The 20,311-nt window shown below is 41.2% G+C and overlaps 1 protein-coding gene across 1 annotated transcript in view; it reads right to left on the reverse strand.

Annotated features, from left to right (window-relative positions):
* The window catches only part of LOC124795657, a 59,974-nt gene extending 48,047 nt beyond the window's left edge, over positions 1-11,927 (reverse strand). Inside the window, exon 1 of the mRNA XM_047259731.1 lies at positions 11,906-11,927. Within this exon, the coding sequence (XP_047115687.1) occupies positions 11,906-11,927 (22 nt within the window). The remainder of the gene's footprint in view (positions 1-11,905) is intronic.
* Positions 11,928-20,311: the final 8,384 nt, after the last annotated feature.

Raw genomic sequence — 20,311 nt, forward strand, 5'->3', positions numbered from 1 at the left:
GTCACTCGACTTTGTTCGGTCCATCTCGGAAGTACTTGGAAAAGCGCGGTATTTCATTTACCATTGCGGTGAGGTATTTTGTGGTTGGCAAAACTCTATGAGTTCGGCAGGATCGTGGTTTCAGCGCTGTTTTTCCCTTCACTATTTTGTGCATGATATGAAGGGCATTCACAGATCCACTAGCTGTTTGCAGCCACAGATGCAGTCTGACGATCTATCGTCACAATCCTTTAAAATGAATCGGAATGACAGAAAAAACGGGATGAGAATACTCAGTTCACATAAGCGACGGCTACTGCTTATTTGCTACGAAACTGCATTATACACACATAAAAAAAGTTTTGCATCACCCCGGTTTCCAAAACTCGTGAATATAGACGTTGACTGTGGATATTGTATCACAGACTCAGTCCCTTTGATTGTTCAGAGATATCACTAAACCCGCCCAAAGATGTAAATAACCATGCAAGAGCAGCGCCTATTAGACGGAGGAAGTTCAACAGCCGACCAGCTCCAGTCATTCCACCGGGAGGAGGTACACGGCTCGTGTTGTCTGTAGTTCAACCATGTCTAGACGGTCAATACGGCGGTTCGATCGCTTCCGCATTGTTACTTTGTGCCAGGAAGGGCTCTCAACAAGGGAAGTGTCCAGGCGTCTCGGAGTGAACCAAAGCGATGTTGTTCGGACATGGAGGAGATACAGAGAGACAGGCTAGTACTGCTCCCAAGGCTAGTACTGCAGTGGATGACAGCTACCTACGGATTGTGGCTCGGAGCAACCCTGAAAACGTCACCATGTTGAATAATGTCTTTCGTGCAGTCGCAGGACGTCGTGCTACGACTCAAACTGTGCGCAATAGCCAGCATGATGCGCAGCTTCACTCCCGACATCCATGGTGAGGTCCATCTTTGCAACCAAGACACCATGCACCGAGCTACAGACTGGCCCAACAACGTGCCGAATGGACCGTTCAGGATTGGCATCACGTACTCTTCGCCGAACAGTGTCGCATGTGCCTTCAACCAGACAGTCCCCGGAGACGTGTTTGGAGGTAACACGCTCTGGCTCAATGCCTTAGACACACTGTCCAGCGAGTACAGCAAGGTGGAGGTTCCCTGCTGTTTTGGGGTGGCATTATGTAGGGCCGACGTAGGCCGCTGGTGGTCATGGAAGGCGCCGTAACGGCTGTGCGAAACATGATTGCCATCCCCCGAACGATAGTGCAACCATATCAGCAGAATATTGTTGAGGCATTCGTCCTCATGGACGACAATTCGCGCCCCCATCGTCCACATCTTGTGAATGACTTCCTGCAGGATAACGACATCGCTCGATTAGAGTGGCCAGCATGTTCTTCAGACATGAACCCTAACAAACATGCCTGGGATAGATTGAAAAGGACTGTCAATGGGCGACGAGACCCACCAACCTCTCTAAGGGATCTACACCGAATCGCCGTTGAGGAGTGGGACAATCTGGACCAAAAGTGCCTTGATGAAATTGTGGATACTATGCCACGATGAATACAGATATGCATCAATGCAAGAGGCTTGCTACTGGGTATTAGAGGTACCGGTGTGTACAACAATCTGGACCACCACCTCTCGTTCTCGCTGTATGATGGTACAACATGCAATTTGTGGTTTTGATGAGCAATGAAAAGGATGGGAACGATGTTTATGTTGATCTCTATTCCAATTTCCTGTATAGGTTCCTGAATTCTCCAAACCAAGGTGATGCAAAACTTTTTTTGATATGTGTAGTGCTATGCAGAAAGAATTTAAACTTTTAGATGACAATAAAAGAGCAAAAAATTTCAACGATCTACAGATGGGATTCATTGTTCTGTATATCAAGAAACATTTTCAAATAAATTAGCAGGCATGGAGCACTTGAAGAAATTTGTCGTATGAGTAGCAAAATTTTTGAAGTTGCATCCACTATTACGTTTTCAGTTGCAGCAATTTTCAATGGAAATGAACGAAGTGTATGGAGCCTTCATATACTCGTTTTACTGAAGAGAGCGTTGTTTAAGTGTAGGGGCATGTCTGGAACGAGTTTTCGTTTTAAATCTCTCTGTTGTTAAATTTATGAAGGAAAACGGAGCCCAGGAACGAAAATTAGAACATTCAGAATAGACTGCAGACTTCACATTTTAAGTGGACTTGACTGGCCACTTCCCATAGTAAGACATTGCAAGGTTACTTCTTTCTGATTTGATGGGGATCCAATTATAAAGCAAATCGCCTTGTAGAAGGAACACACTTTGACAAAGACAATCCAGTTCCTTATATTCACTGGCGTTAAAGAAAGCGCAAGCTCTGAAGAATTCATTGTGGCCTCGCAAGAATTACAAAGATGGTTTTATAAAGGTTTTGACGACAATGTCAACCTGTTTTCGAGCTGCTTTCGAGACCGTTTGCCGTTTCAACTGAAAGCGCTCTGTGCGTGTACCGCCGTAACTAACTGACCTGCAAACCTAATTCCAGTTTCAATTACAAATTTTTTTACGTTAAAACTGTCCAGTAGGTCTATATATTTTTTCTCAGGTAGATTTCCCAAGTCTCTATAATGAGGTTGCAAAAGTATTACAGTATTTCGATTGACATGTTTGTGTGAAATACCTTTTTTCGATTATGAAACTAAATAAGCCACAGTTATGTCGCAATTTGAGTGCGAAACTCTGTGAAATTGTTTGCATCTATCCGTATGCCGACAGTTCGTTCCAGATAAAAATTATGTCTTCACGCCAAAAATAATTAATTGATACTGGAAACTTGTTTTGTTTGTAATCTGTTGTTGAGAAATGTACAACCAAGTCATATGCTGTACGACTGTACTGACATTTAAATGCGGCGCAATTGTTGTTTTACCCCCTCCCCTTCCTCGCTCTCAGACAGCAGGGCGTGGTGGTGGAAGCAATGTGAAGAGAGGCTGAGGGCTTTGTCATAAAGGCCCGGGCGTGGCCCGCGAGCGGAAATCTTGGCCGCCTCTGGCTTCGTTTCTCTTCCTATTCAAGTTTTCCAACTGCCCACAATTCACTACAATTCATTGCTGTGTTACAGACGAACTTCGTCAGAAATTTCTTCCTCAGATTAAGGCTGAAGTTCGATACCGGTTTTTGTGTCCTCCTTACTTCGACTGTGGTGCATTATGTTGCTTCCAAGGTAGCAGAATTCCTTAGCTTCCAAAAGTTATCTTTCTATTTAACGCTACAAGCTGAACTTCTGTCCACTGGCCCCATCGCGGTAATCCACTCCCTTCTGGCCACCGTGTCATCCCTCGCCAATGGCGTCATTTCTATCAAATGGATGCGGTATGGATGCAATCCAGCTTGGTGTCGGCATCCCAGGCCTTGGAGCAGCGTCCTCTCGCTCAAGTTGCTCCTCTATTGACAGTACACGGCTAAGGGCACCCCGTTCCAGTCTTCATACCTAGGAAAAATATCTGACAGTCCTGGCAATCGAACCTGGGTCCTCCTCGCAGCGGTCAGGCACGCTGACTACTTAGTTACGGAGGATACAGGCGCAGCTACTCCGGCGTTTCGGCAGATATTTGGAATTCCTTTTTTGCTACGTGAAGCTGGAGTCAGCCCAAACGAATCAAACAAATACTGCGCATCACGTCTTTAGTGCGACGTCCAGCGTAGATGGAAACCGTCGGTTTGTTTCCTATTACAGGCAAAATGATTTTTAAAGTGGAATTTTAGGTGACCAGTGGTCCAAAATTACTTTGGACGCATTGAACAGTATTTGCTTCTGTTGACTCTAACCACATCTTGCAAAACAGCAATTGCAAAGATCTGTCGAAACACCAGGGAAAGTGCGCCTGACGATCTATAGGAGAGACAACACTCGAATAACTTCAGCCCATCATTGCGCACATATACCTCACCGAAAGACAAATACCTTGGTTGTATGACATCCATAGCGCCCATATATTTGTAGGATTCGGAAGTGATGGTAAGTAAGCGTAACCAGAACACTTCAAGAAGACTAGTCTTATCTAAAGTTCACTTTTCAGAAAAAAAATATTTTTCGTGTAAGACAGCACTATCAGTTTAGGAGATGAAGTACTCTTTTGGAAGCTATGACGTGCAAAAGTATTAGGACACTAATTCCCTGTTTCTGGGATCGCTAAGCATCTTCGTGATAGTCAACATGGAATTTATCCCCCAAGAGGGGGTGGCGATAAGACAGAATGACATGCGGATCAAAAACTAAAACATTTGAAGCAATTTCTCTCAATAATGGTCAACTCAACGGGTAAGATATTGGTCATCCTCTGAAAAGAGCGTATCGGCGCTGAAAATGGGGTCGTAGTTGTTGAATTCTGGTGAGACATGTCTCGGCAGTGAACTGGTATATATGTGCCAGTCCACGTATGAAATCTTTCAAAAGAAATGGTTCGTCGCAGAGACGTCAGAGAACGGTAGAAATAAACTATTGTTTTTGGACGTGTCTGTGACTACAGCTGAATGAAGTTTCACGATTTGTTGGTGTTTCAACTCGTACTGTACAACGTGTTTACAAAGAAAAGGTGTATCACTCGCAAATATGTGTAAAAGCATAAGAATAGTGGTCGTAGAAAAATGGTAACCGACAGGAAGCGGAGGTGATAGTCCTGATTTGCCAATGACAGTCGGTATCAATTCCAACAGGAATGCATGTCCATCTCAAGCATTTACGAGCGAACATTGCGAAGGGAACTTACTCTAATGCACATTTGGATTTAGTGTCTGAGTAAAAGTCGTTTTTCACAGCGGCACATAGAGCTGTTTTCAGTTGGACAAAAATAAATTGGACAGTAACTGATTGTAAGTGCGCGCTGTGGTCCGACAATCGCTGTTTTGCCTAAAAGTTGCGTCGAGTGCACCGACAGCACAGTAAGGTCTTCAAGTTGCAGCGTGTTGAGGGTACAGTTAAAACTTCGATGGTGGTTCTGTGATGTTTTGGGTGGGTTGTCGTACCATGGCTCGGATTCATTCATACAGTTTATCATAAGCGTGAACCAGAGTGTCTGATGCAACATTCGCAACAACCCATTGTTGCCTTTTCTTCATCTTTATGATTAGTATGCTGTGGTCCAGGACTGATTTTGACCGTGAACATTCACGCCCCTTCAGGCATTTGCTCGCGAGCAGTTGCGGCTTGCTGAGGACTGCCAGAAATGGTCGCGACAATATAGCAAAAGATAAATAGGGCGTGGTCAGTTTTGACAGTGCTGCCACCTAAATGGACTAGGGACGAGTGTTCCTTTTATAACACTGACAGTGTCTTCGCTTTTCAATCCGCAGTCAGAGGAAGGATAGGTCTGCAAAATTTTTGGTTTATCAAAATACAATAAATAGTTTTAGGAAGTTTAGTAATTCATTACAAGTCATACCACGCCAAAGAACACTAAATGGAAATTTGAAAGAACTGAACATATTGGATGTCCCAGGAGCTTAATATTCAGGAATATGAATCGAACGATAACTCGAAGCAAAGAAGATTCTGGAAAACAAGGGCACTAAATGCCAACCTCGTGAACCACCAGAAATTCTTATCGATATTGCAAAACAAATCTTTCCCTATTTTTTGAGAAGGTGGTATGGACCCAGATAAGAAAAAATTGTCTAGTAAACATAATCTCTAAAATCATGAAGATATACGAGCACTTGTTCAGTAGAAGTGTTTCACAATAGCAGCTCTTCAGGTATGTACTTCAGCGCCCATGTTTGCGGGAGGTTTTTTCCTTCTTTCGGTCCACACTACCACCTCTCAGATTATTGAAACCAGAGATCTTGCGGTAGAAGAGATCTGTTTCACAGTATCGAAGACGAAGAAGTGCTTGTAGCTCTTAGAGTACGCAATGTAGTGTCCATATTTACTACATTTTCTGCTTCTAATGATCGGTCATGCAATGTCACTCAGTATTGACCATTCCTCCAGGGATATCCTGTATGGACTACATTTTAAAATTTAAAAGGAAGCTCTCAGAAGATGTGGCGGAAGGAGAAGAGAACTCAAACGAGTTTACCGATCGGATAAATTACCAAACGGAAGTAGTTTTAGCGACGTCCGTTACACAGATGGTCATTTGAAAAGCAAATGCTTGATAAATGCAGCTGAACATCGTCCTCTTCAGGTAGAAGAGTTTCAGATTGTGTCGTTATCAAACATGACTGTCGTGTGTCGCACACAGAATATAGAACACGCAGCTGAGAGTCGGCTTGTAAATCCTTGTAAAGAGTTCGTTGCATATTCTTTAATAAAAGTGTAGATATCATGCACAGAGTCCACCAAGTTCTTTTTTACTGGAGGACCGCAGTGAACTTGAGGTCAGAGAAGAAAAAAAATGGCTCTGAGCACTATGGTACTTAACATCTGAGGTCATCAGTCCCCTAGAACTTCTAACTACTTATAAACCTAACTAACCTAAGGACATCACACACATCCATGCTCGAGGCAGGATTCGAACCTGCGACCGTAGCTGTCGCACGGTTCCAGACTGTAGCACCCAGAACCGCTCGACGACCCGGGCAGGCGTCAGAGAAGAGCTCATGGCCCTAATAACAGTGAAGAATACGATAAATGCATCAGCAGCGTAGAAGAAAGTAGAGAAAATGTAGGTTTATGATAGAATTTGGCAGTTTTTTTGTCTGCAGATGGAGCGCCAAACGCGTTGGGAAGTAAAAGAGGTTTTATAGTGCAGCTGAATAGCAAAAAAAATCATTGTAGTATGGAGTGATATCAGAGGTGTTCATCACATGATTCGCCAGTAGAATTTATGTGCAAACTAGTCATAATGTCATTTTCTTAAATGTAATGAGTTCTGTTGTGGCTGCGATTAATCATATTTGGAAGAGCGGAGTTTAACACGGATAACTGAATCTTGATCATCAGCCAGTGCGGTAGTTTGTTTTATTACAGCGAGGCGTGCTAGCTAGGTTTGAGTCACCTCTCCATATTACGTGAATCTACATCTACATCTACATGGTTACTCTTCAGTTCACACTTAATTGCCTGGCAGAGGGTTCATCGAACCATTTTCATACTACTTCTCTACCATTCCACTCTCAAATGGCGCGTGGGAAAAAGGAACACCTAAATTTTTCCGTTCGAGCTCTGATTTCTCTTAATTTATTACAATGATCATTTCTCCCTACGTAGGTGGGTGTCAACAAAATATTTTCGCTTTCGGAAAAGAAAGTTGGTGAATGAAATTTCGTAAATATATCTCGCCACAAAGAAAACCGCCTTTGTTTCAGTGACTGCCCCCCCAAGTCGCGTATAATATCAGTGACACTCTCACCCCCATTACGCGATAACAAGAAACGAGCTGCCCTTCTTTGCACTTTTTCGATGTCCGCGTCAATCCTACCTGGTAAGGATCCCACACCGCACAGCAATATTCCAGCAGAGGACGGACAAGTGTAATGTAGGCTGTCTCTTTAGTGGGTTTGTCGCATCTTCTACGTGTTCTGCCAACAAAGCGCAGTCTCTGTTTCGCCTTCCCCACAATATTATCTATGCGGTCTTTCCAATTTAAGTTGCTCGTAATTGTAATTCCTAGGTATTCAGTCGAACTGACAGCCCTTAGAATTGTGCGATTTATCGTATACCCAAAATTTATCGGATTTCTTTTAGTACATATGTGGATGACCTCGCACTTTCCTTTGTTTAGTGCCAATTGCCACTTTTCGCACCATATAGAGATTCACTCTAGATCATTTTGTAATTGGAATTGATCGTCTGATGATTTTACTAGACGGTAAATTACAGCGTCATCTGCAAACAATCTAAGGGGGCTGCTCAGATGATCACCTAGATCATTTATGTAGATCAGGAACAGCAGAGGGCCTATGACACTGCCTTGCGGAACGCTAGATATCACTTCTGTTCTACTTGATGATTTACTGTCTATCTGATGAAAACAGCGCCGATCTACTGCTTGAAGTAGTTGGACTACAATGCTACTGGGACTATAAAGCCTAATTTAAGAACAATAGATGGTTAATGACAAGAATTTGGATCCACATACGTGTCTGAAAGCCGTGTTCGACAATGAGAAACAGTGCACGCTGCCCGCGCACGTGCCCTCGCTACCTCGTCGCGGAGCGTGTTGCTTGTGTAATTCTGCTGTGAACACTCTCATCTTCTAAGATAACAACGCCCATATTCGCAGGACTGCCCCTATTCGTTCCTGATTTGACGAACTCTGTCGCATATCGACTGGCCCCCAAAATCACCCGATTTTAATCGAATGGCAAAATTCAGGGATTGCCGGCCGCAGTGACCGAACGGTTCTAAGTTCTTCAATCCGGAACCGCGTGACTGCTACCATCGCAGGTTCGAATCCTGCCTCGGGCATGGATGTGTGTGATGTCCTTAGGTTAGTTAGGTTTAAGTAGTTCCAAGTTCTAGGGGACTGATGACCTCAGATGTTAAGTCCCATAGTGCTCAGAGCCATTTGAACCGAAAGTCGAGGATCATTTGGAGAAGCGAGTGAAACGTAGCAGTCAGTATCCCTGCACTTGGTAGCTCCTTCATTTTGCTACAATTTTTTAGCGGCTCGATTTTTCTCTGTATACAGAAGCATCATCCGCGGAAAGCCTCATGGAACTTCCGGCGTTATCTACTAGCTCACTTATATATATTGTGAACAGTAACGATCACATAACACTCCTCTGGGATGCACTTGAAGTTACTTTTACATCTGAAGATTTCTCTCCTTTCAGAACGACACACTGTATTCTGTTTACCATTAACTCTTCAATACAATCACACAGTTGGCCAGATATTCCGTAGTCCCGTATTTTGTTCATTAGGCGGCAGTGCGGATCTGTATCGACTTCTGATAGGCATTCGATACAACTCTGCACATTAGATTGATCACAGAGATCATCAACCGACTCCAGTGGCATCCGCAGCAAGAGATGCTTTCTGCATCATTGTGTGGTTTATTGTTGATGTTACGATAGCGTACGTTCCTAACAGAGTCAACAAATATATTGCTTCCTCCCACGTATATCTCGCGAAAAGACCATGAAGATAAAATAGAGAGATTATAATCCACACGGAGGCTTTACCAGCAATGTTCTTCCCTCGAACTATTCGCAACCGGAATAGGAAAGGGAGAGTGAAAGTGTTGCACAAAATACCTTCCGCCACACACTGCAAGGTGGCGTGCAGAATATAGATGTAGATGTATAGACCTATATGATTATCAACAAGTGGCCTCAGCTAGATGTAACTACCTAAAGAAACTTGTTAACTCACTTCCTCGGCGAATAGGGGCCATTGTCAAGGCTTTGACGTTGTTACACCATATTAGCGTGATGATTAATTTTATGTTCGGTGTGCTTAATATTATCATTTACTATCTGGGAAAATACTGTTGGGGTGCTACACAGTTTTATACTTTGCATATTGGATTCCTTCTTTCAAAAACATGTTAATTATATAATTTTGTTTTTATATTGTAGACAGATTTCATTCTTTTTGCTACATAATATAGCTCGGGAATGAAAAAACAACTTGACAACGCCCAGTAAGCAGCGATATTCCGTAACATGTTCCAGATAGTGCTTTTCTAGCTTCACTTTCTGATCTATCAGTATACCTCCAAAGCTGTGATTCTGCGTTACTTAAGGGAGACGATATGAAATAAAATCTCAATGTTTTCTTCTTGTATATGAATACAATATGATGCAACAGGAAGATCGTGGTCTTACTGGAATTTATCATAAGGTAGTTGTCTATCCTGACCACAAAATAATTTATTGATAATCTGACTCTCATTGTGTCATCCACAGAGCAGAATGCTCATTGCAAAATGAAGTTCCTTCGAGAACCAATTAGGGTTTGACAGAATTACATGTTCAGATGGAGTACGAAATATGAAAAAAAAAATTTGTTGTTATAACTTTTCGCGAAAAAATAGCTAAATTCAAATTAATTTTCTGTTTGAAGAAACCTCTACCTAGTTTTTTTCATCGTTGACATATTTTTATTTTCCTCTTGCAACCGATTTTTACGTGTGGTTACGTTGTTGGCTATGAATTGTTGGTCATGGCGTTCTATTTTTGACAATGCTTCCGTTTTATCAGTAGCCATCGAAGGGAAACGGAGTGTTACGTCAACACTTTAATGAATCGTGTGGCATTATCTTCGCTGCTTAATGTGTTTGTACAGCTCACACAACTCATCACAGTCGTGAAGAGACCCAGTCGTGAAAGGGGAAAGGCTTCTTGAACTAGCAACAGACTTTTGGTCAGGCAGTGGATACGTGACAGAAAAATTATAATGGATGTCGCTACCATTGAAAACGGTTATTAACAGACAAACACAAATGAACTTTTTGCTGTCGTGTTAGTCATATGTAATCACAACACTGGAGATATTCTCAAAGATTTGTGGTAAAATTAGTAAAACTAAAATTTATTACGATTATGACAGAGTTTCAGAATCAGAGAAGTTCGTCAGGATGTACCTCTTTTGCATTTCAGTATAGTTGCTTCCCAAGTAAAAGTCTCAGAACCACCTAGCGAGGTGGCGCAGTGGTTAGCACACTAGACTCGCATTTGGGAGGACGACAGTACAATCCCGCGTCCGCCCATCCAGATTTAGGTTTTCCGTGAGTTCCCCAAATCGCTTGAGGCAAATGCCGGGATGGTTCCTTTGAAATGGCATGTCAGACTTCCTTCCCCATCCTTACCTAACCCGATGAGACCGATGACCTCGCTGTTTGGTCTGCTCCCCCCAAATCAACTCCCTCCCCCCTCTCTAGAACCCTAAAGGATTAAATATTTTGGGTCTGTGTGCTGTATGTAGTCACATGCAACACTTCATTTTGCAGATTTCCTACGAATTCGTCTTTGAAAGCCAAAACTCAATACACAGAAATAAACTAGTACAATATCTGAATGTACTGTGTAGCATTAATATCAAAGTATTGTTTCGTTAATACCAGCTATTGCAGAACTATTGCAGGAAAGTATTTTGTTTCTCGTAATGTTCTAAGTGTCTCAAAATACTTATTCTGCCTGTAAGGCTTTAACTTGTGAAGGACTACTTAAAGGATGTGAAATGAAGATGTTTGTTTTTTAGTTGCCTCAGAATTATGAGTAATACACTACTGCCAGAAATTTGCCAATATTCGGTCAAGTTCATTTAATGTACGCTTATCAACAACACGATGACTGCTGTAACGGCAAAAATGTGACTTTTAAGCACAGAAATAATTATTTTAATACCAAATGCAGACATGTGTATAGCGATACTTGTTTGTAACAAGTCGTTCAAATTACCCATCTCACATAGTCGATTATAGATCTTGACTATTAACAACACCAGCTGGAGCAATAGTTTTAGTATGAAGAATAACTATGTACTTACTTAACATTAACCTATTTACAACTGGATTCGGAATTACATTACTTGTAGAAAAAAATCTACGTAAATGAATTCGTTCAACAGCTTAATATGTCAAAAAAGTAATTAATAAATTTTAATCAACAACATAAAAGCATTTCTCCCGTACAGTCCTTGAACATTTGGGAGTGATTCCTATTTAATGCCATATTCTGCTACTCACCCATGGAAGATTCAGTTAAAACTACTTGCTTTATTTACAATGTAAACGAAAGATAAGTATCTTCGTCTCTCTCCTATTGTTCACTACGAACTTATTGGAAAAATAAAATGAGAAATGATTAATGCGACTCATACTTTTAAAATAACTACATGTTGGCAGCACCAGTAAAAAAAAATTAAAAAGTGTTTTCAGACGTTGCGGTCCTATCCGAATTTCGAATTTCGTAGTCTTAAATTGAAAGGTATGGCTCTAATTTGAAGTTGAAAGAGACAAGACTAAAAACAATACTGTAGTTCTGAACAGAAGACGGTTTACGCAACTTACCGGCGCTCTGAGCCTTCGCCATGATGAAGCGCAGCGCTCTCTGGTCACCGTACGAATGTCCGCAGACAGAAGTTCTCGAGAATGCAGAGGACTCCGCGACTTCTCAATTCTCTTTATCCCTAGAGCTGCTGCAAATATGTCAATATTAACGTGACGTGAAGCTCTCCTTGGAAAGGCCGTGTAAATGAAATGAAACATTGACCTCAGTAAGCATGAAATCTTGACGAATTATTCTGGCGCACCTTTGGTCATGATTGGAAATTCACTTTGTTGGAAAATCTGACACTGACCTGGGAGGGAGAAGAAAGCAATTTTTAATTCTTTAAGCGCTTCTTGGCTAATTAGAAACTCCGCAATACAAACTGAAGACTTAATTTCAGCCGTCTGTAAAAGAAGAAAGCAGAGTTTCTTGGCAATACCACCTTGCGAGCAGGCCTTTAAAATCTCAAGGTACCGCCATTGAAAGAATCTGTAACAATATACATTTGGTGCACAGACAGGAAAAAGAAATCTAACAACACAAATTTAAGTAAAGTTTTTTAACTGACCAGTCGGTAATGAAGCATAATATTTGATATGATGTACTTAGAGGAAAACTGTTATTTACTACAAGCCGAACTGGTTCATTCGTAGTATTAGCTTTCAAATAATGTTGACTAAGGGCGGTTATGGCACAAGATCCTGTTGGTGCTATCTGAGAGGAGTAGGATATGTGCCAGCAACGCAAGTCACCCTCTCCCATCTTCTTCACCATCAACAACACGAAGAAAACACTGCAGTACACTCGCACATATCATTTATACGACTCCATTACAGCTATGACACTTGGTACTCATGATGCCCGTGTGTTATCAGCTACCAACGCTTCAACAGTTACGTGAGACGCATAAGTAAATAACCATTGTTAAGAAGTTAAGCTCTACCATATAGGATGCCACAGTCTTTAAATCGCTGGACTTGTAATGCGGAGAAAATGCCTTCCCATTCACTTTTCGATTTCTGACGATTTATGTTGCCTCAAGTGAATGCCATTATGTTGCCACAAAGAGCGATACTCTCGACGGACTATGTTCTTTAATTTTATTAGGCGATCTCCGACACTGTAACAGATCTTCTAAAGTTAGATCAGAACAATATGTGGTATATGATGAACTATTAATGTAAATTTTTGTGTACATGCTGGTGGTCAAAATGTAAGAATCCAGATAAAACAAAGTTCACTACACTGTTGAGTGATTGTACGTTATAAGATACAGAAGACTACATTCCAGTGCCAACAAAAATGAATCAGAATATGTTAACATTGGTTATAAACTAGTGTCACTTTTCTGAAAGTATTTATTTAGTGTGCAGCCTTTTATGGACTTTAAAAGTGGACGAGAAATATTGCACATAAGACGAGAATGTTGTTCTATAGAAAGATGCACAAGAAGGTTGGAGTAACTAATAAAGAGATACTCAACAAATCTCAGGATAAAATAGCTTTATGGCACAACTTAACTAAAGGAAGGCATAGGATTTGTGACATAATGGAGATATCAAAGAGTAGCTCATTTTGTAATGGGTGGAAGTTTCGGGAGGGGGCCGTAGAGAGCTTGTAGGGTTTGAATACAGTAAGTAGGTTCAAATGAATGTAGGGACCAGTAGTAGCTATTTTCAGAACATATACTGTTGAGGAGAGCTACATGACACCAGTATTACTGCTGATCACAACCATAACAACAATATATTCCCGTGACAAAAATAATGTTTCCTCAGTCTAAGTGTTGTTTCATTTACCTAAACTATTCCCCGGCGGTTTATTCCATACCATGTAAAACTCAGGTTTGATCTCCCTTATGCGAATTCGTGTCGTGTAAGGACCTACCACCACGTAAAAACTGAACCACTTACAGAAGTCAGTAACCTCCAAACTCAAGCACTGGCAGAAGTTGTTTCAGGAAAACCTAGAAAGCTCTGGTTTTATATAAACAAATAGTAACCTTTTATCCACGTCATGGAACAGCATAACAATGGTGTTGAAAAACAAAACAAATCTAAGTATTCGCAGAGTCGTATTAGCCTGTTTCCTACATTTTCTCGATCTGTATGCAAGGCTTTACGTGTTAATGGGATAAATTTGAGGCATTGAGTTCCACTGATGTCTTGTGATGCACATAATTTCACAATTGATTATCGACTCACAGTCGATCGCGTTCTTTAACCATACCCCAAATTTGTATCAAGTGACTTAATTTTGTTCCCCATACATAACACAACTTAAAACAACAGCAAAACATTGCTGATTGCCTGTTGATTCAATGGATGTCGTACCATACAATTCTTCTGAGGCTGTATTACAGGATTCCTGCAAGAAATCCAAATTTCAAATGTTGAAGTCAGTTTAATCCTCCACCGTGCATTTTGCTACCATTGATTGAAGATTATAACTAACGACTATAATAGGTTTCATTGGGTACCTACTAATTTGGCTAATGCCCAAATGACATGTATAAATAAAGGAAGCTATTGTGCAATACTGAAATTCAATGAAACGATCGTTTGCAAAAGTAACATTTGTTCAGCAGCTCGTAGAGTACGAAAGATCATGTTTTACACATTCAATTGAAACCCAAACACATCAGCTTAATTAATACTGCGAAAAGGAAACTATATTACATTTTCCGTTACTTCAAAAATATACATATTTGAAAAATCTATGACGAGTTTTGGAATCTACACAAAATTTGTTTCCAACTTTATACCAGGTGTCTCTGTTATGGGTTCTCAAGCCCATTTGCTCTGGTGTTTCGGCAGATATTTGCAATTCCGTTTCTGCAAACGTGTAGCTGGAGTAAACCCAAGCAAGTTCTGCTGATCAAGTCTCGCGTACGACGCCCAACGTCGACGGAAAGCTTTGACTTCTAAAGCTGAATTTTACGTGCCCATTCGACAGAGCTGTCCAAAATTAGTCTAGTGCGTTATTCGTTTTATCGATATGAATTAACGGCAACAGTAAAATAAAAGAATAATCAGTACACAAGAAGCGCTCCTGTATGGCGGTAGCAGTCAGCAAGGGCCAGGGTGCTCTGTCGCTGCCGGAATATTGGTTATTCCTCGTGTTTCACTGTCCCTGTTGTCCGCTCCCGGTAGTGGAGTGGTCAGCGCGGCAGAATGTCAATCCTAAGGGCTCGGGTTCGATTCACGGCTGGGTCGGAGATTTTCTCCGCTCAGGGACTGGGTGTTGTGTTGTCCTAATCATCATGATTTCATCCCCATCGACGCGCAAGTCGCCGAAGTGCCATCAAATCGAAAGACTCTACACGACGGGAGGCCCTAGTCACACGACTGTCCCTGTTAATACAGCCGATAAAAAAAATTCGAACTAGACTAATTTGGGACTACTCTGTCTAATGGGCACGTAAAATTCTGCTTGTAGTTTGTAATGGGAAACAAACCGACGCTTTCCTTCAATGCTGAGCGTTGTATGAAAGACGTGATAAACAGGATTTGTTTGAGGTGACTCTAGCTACATTTGCGAAAACGAACTGCATATATCTACTGAAACACTGGAGGGAATGCGCCCGACGACTCTCAGGAGAGACAACCTGCATATCGATTCTCAGTCGCTTTAAATTTCGTAAATACTACTTTTATTTTATTTTGCTAAGATGGGAGACAGAGTTTTGGGAATAACAGTGGACTCCAGTAATTTTCCTACAACATTGAAATACATTAAAAACTTAATATACTACACAAAATCTCTTTTAAGTTGTGTTGAGGATATCCAACCCACTTGTCAATCGTGTGGCTATTGCCACAACATGTTTCAGGACAACATTATCCAATTTTCAGGAGGGGGCAGACGGGACTGGGTTTTAATGTTTGATATATGGAGCACAATAGTAGAGAGAACGGCTCGTCAGTTGTAGCAAAGCATCTCAAGAATAAGCAGCATTCGTTGGGGGATATAAAGGAAAGCATGAGGGTGGTTGCTATCATATTTAGAATAGGTAGAGATTTATTGTGCCTTGAAAGAGGAGTGCGTCGGCGTTTTAAATGAGAGGACGTATGTGTCTAAAGAGCATTTCTGGGCACAATTTAGCGATATCCTCTTTAAGAAGCAGCCACCAACATATTTTACCTAGTGACGTAGGATTTACGCATGCTAATTCCGTTCAGATTGCTGCTTAGATGTAGTTTTAAGTTAGAATGGGCTATGACCAGACAATAGTCATTTCTCAAACATTTTATGACAGACAGTAGTATCGTTGGTGCTGAGCATGAGGCTTCAAGTAAATATCGTTGTTGGTAGGTGATGTCAGCGGCTCTCAGTTTGCAACTGTACCTCGAGGACGGTGGATGCACAGGCTTTTGATGTTTTATGGTTTTAGTTGACAATTCACGTGTGCAGCTTCTTTATTGTGACGAGGCCTAATGCCATAAAAAATTTTAAGGTAGTTTGTAACTAAGGACATCTGTAATCCTTACATTTCTATCGGTATAAGGAGGATCGCTTTCTCTGGTTTTCTTGTTTTTGACACTTGAAAATAGGATGATGTTGGCCTGAAACATGCTGTGTCAATAATCACATGATTTAAAATTGGGCTGAATAACCTCAATATTGATTGAATAAAAGTTGTATGATGGCTTCACATAAATTATCTTTTAAGTTAATATTAATGTAAATTAAAATTGAACTAGCCTTCAGGCAGCCTAAATCTGGTGTTAAATAAACGTTTATACTATGTTTCGTGACCTCACATCCGTTAAACATGTTGAGAGACATACGTCCTTAAATAATGCAGAGAGTCGCCAACGCCACTTCAGAGTGAATTGATTTGTGGTAGGTTGTGTAAACCTGCCATACTTTTAATTTCCAAGAATACTATCCAAGAAAATATTGGCAACAGTCTACACACAAACGTCCGATATTCGCTGTTACTGTCCGTATCTGTTGCAAGTTTGTATAAAAAAAAAATTTGCTATGACGAAATTTTTTGGCTTACAATTATTTAGTCTTGAAACCCGAGGTTCTTAACATGACACTGAAGACTTCCACAGGTTGAATTTGTAGCGTGTTTGAACGGAGGCTCAGGTTTTATTTTCATCGAACCCAAGCACAGTTAACGCCACAGTCTCTAATGTGGCAAAAGTAAAAGAAATAAATAGAATAAAAGTGATATATAGGAGTTTGGCAAGCTATGTAGTGTTATCAATACTAAGTAATCAGTATGCCTGAAATGATTTTACAAGTTTAAAATCAGTTTGTAATGCCAAGTATGGCTTACGGCAGTGCAACATGGACATTTAAAATGGAAACTATTCGAAAACAGTTTTGATCAAAGACCAGTGTACAGATGTATGCTGATAACATCTACGGGAGAGAGGAAAATATACAGATGGACCGCGGACCAGACAGAGTGTGACTGTAATGAAAGGCTGCAAGACGTATAGCGAGGCGAATCGATTACTGATGCATCGAGGAAGTCCTTCGTTGGATTGTAAACGCTAAGGGGACACCAAACCACGACTGCTGGAAGTCGCGTTGATGAAATAAGAAAACAAGCAGGAGTAATATGGATTTCTTCCGAAAACCGTAAGGTGGGGAAAGGCCTTGGAGATACCTTCATTTGGAAGTGTGTGTCAAGTCCCTGATAATGGTCATCATGGTTTTGCGGAAGGCATAGCCCGAGAGTGTTGAATAATAGTCCCTCCACCAACGACGGCTTGCAATGAATGTACATAGATTTAACATTAAAACTGTTCCGATTTTAGAAGCCCTTCATTGCACTGATAAATAAAATTTTAGGTTTTTAATACTAAAAGCAGTATAATTGTGATTTTTACTGAGTATTTTGTCCTGAAAGTCTAACAGAACTTTTGCATCACACACAGTGAATAATCGTACGTTTCTGTAGATGTAAACTCTTAGAGTAATTTTTACCTACCTAAAATGTACAATATATGAAATGTGGTTTCGACTGTCTTTTGGTTAAGGAACAGCTCTCTTGAGTATCCAGCAGCAGTCTGCCAACTTACTTGGAGTCTATTTTCCCTGGTAGCGTTTTTCCATTTCAGCGATGTCGTTGTGGAAGAGTTCGCCATGTTCGTCGCTGACAGCACGGAGGACCTCACGGAAGAAATGAATGTTGGTCTACATGCGTATTTTCAGCGACATTTTAAAGCCCATGACCTTGCAGTTCTCAGTCCATTCGCTGAGTCGTTGTCTTTAATGCTCAGATCTGTAGTTTCCTAGAAAGTTTATGACAACTTTTTGAAAGGGAACCATATTTAACATATATTAACATATTTAACAGGCTTTCAGATTGTGAATCTTTTATAATTTTCCTAATTTGTTGTTCAACAAATACTCCCTCTTTTAGTTTCGCTTAGCTAAATTTTGGGAACGTGGATTTTAGGAAGAGAAATACACTCCTATTACGATCTATTAATTTCACAACAATTTTAGTCAAACATAGACATATACAATGCACGCAGTAAGACTTTTTCAGGACTTACAAATGATCTATGAACAATATTTGTCTTTCTGGATTGAACGAGTCCGTCTTTGGCTAGCTTTTCGTACTTGCTTCTATCTCTGCTATCCCACATGTACAAGAGGCAGCAAAATTTTGTATAGTCATGCTGTAATCGAAGCAGAAGAGCTATCACTTTAAAATCCGCACATATCTACCATGAATAGCCTATACATCGAATAGTGGATAGCAAGAGATACGTGTTCGTGTAGCTCTCCTTCGTGTCTACATCGTGAGCTACAGGAATGAATAAAACTTATTTGCATCATGTTGCAATACAACTTTCAAGCTGTTTTTCAAGGAGTCAATGAACAAACGCCGATTTTCAGGTTTATATTCAACACCTAATGACTCCATCAAAGATTCAACATTACTCCAGAAAATAGGTCCTATTTAGAAAATAAATGCTTGAATTCCTTTTGGCTTTGATGAGACGAACTTAGTTTGATCCCATCCTATGAATGTGCCAGCCTTTCAATGTTGAAGCAAGTAATCCTGCTTTACTTTTAGGTAAACCAAGATCACGAACCAAGTCGTTTAGATCCTTCTATGTTGCAAATTGAGGTTTCGTTTGCGGTAACTCATTGCAAAAAACTGGGGCCACTCTGCTGCGGTAATTCACTAATGTCATCAACGGTTTAAAAATCTGCAGTCATATTTTTGCCGTCTGGTGGAGATGGTAGGGGAAGACCTCATCCATGAGGAAACGGTCGAATTGATAATTCTAAACACGGATATTTAACAGAATAAATGAGCTTAAAACGAATTCCAGATTTATTTGTCAAGCAGAAGCAGCATTCAGATTTTCGTCAGGCTCCCGCCATATTATAGGAACTGTAAAAGACACATGACAGACTCCTTTTAAGCAGCCAGTTAATTATGTTACACGTTTCAAATATATTTTTAGAGGACAATCAACAGCACAAATATACTGCAGGCCATGCATGACAGTAGTCAAATTTTGCCTTTTCTCTTTTAAATTGAATTCGCCACAAACGTAACTAAAATTAGTTGTATCGTTTGAACGTTTGCAAGACATGTTCCTCTCCTAAAAAAACGCCTGAGAAAATATACTATTAGCCGACATGCAGTTCACAGTTGAAGAATACACAGGATTAGCTTCTTTCATTAAACAAAGCTTCTACTCCTCTGGCAGCTATGCAGGACACTATCTGCAACAGATCTTTCACTTTATCCGTTATTGGAGCAAACCTTGGTAATAGGGAGAAAGCCATTACCTAGACGAAAAGTTCATTGTTCAACAGTGTTGTGATTCCTGAAGTCATAAACAACAAACGTTTGAAGCAAATACACTCCTGGAAATGGAAAAAAGAACACATTGACACCGGTGTGTCAGACCCACCATACTTGCTCCGGACACTGCGAGAGGGCTGTACAAGCAATGATCACACGCACGGCACAGCGGACACACCAGGAACCGCGGTGTTGACCGTCGAATGGCGCTAGCTGCGCAGCATTTGTGCACCGCCGCCGTCAGTGTCAGCCAGTTTGCCGTGGCATACGGAGCTCCATCGCAGTCTTTAACACTGGTAGCATGCCGCGACAGCGTGGACGTGAACCGTATGTGCAGTTGACGGACTTTGAGCGAGGGCGTATAGTGGGCATGCGGGAGGCCGGGTGGACGTACTGTCGAATTGCTCAACACGTGGGGCGTGAGGTCTCCACAGTACATCGATGTTGTCGCCAGTGGTCGGCGGAAGGTGCACGTGCCCGTCGACCTGTGACCGGACCGCAGCGACGCACGGATGCACGCCAAGACCGTAGGATCCTATGCAGTGCCGTAGGGGACCGCACCGCCACTTCCCAGCAAATTAGGGACACTGTTGCTCCTGGGGTATCGGCGAGGACCATTCGCAACCGTCTCCAT

Source organism: Schistocerca piceifrons, chromosome 4, assembly GCF_021461385.2.
Source record: "Schistocerca piceifrons isolate TAMUIC-IGC-003096 chromosome 4, iqSchPice1.1, whole genome shotgun sequence".
Lineage (NCBI taxonomy): Eukaryota > Metazoa > Arthropoda > Insecta > Orthoptera > Acrididae > Schistocerca > Schistocerca piceifrons.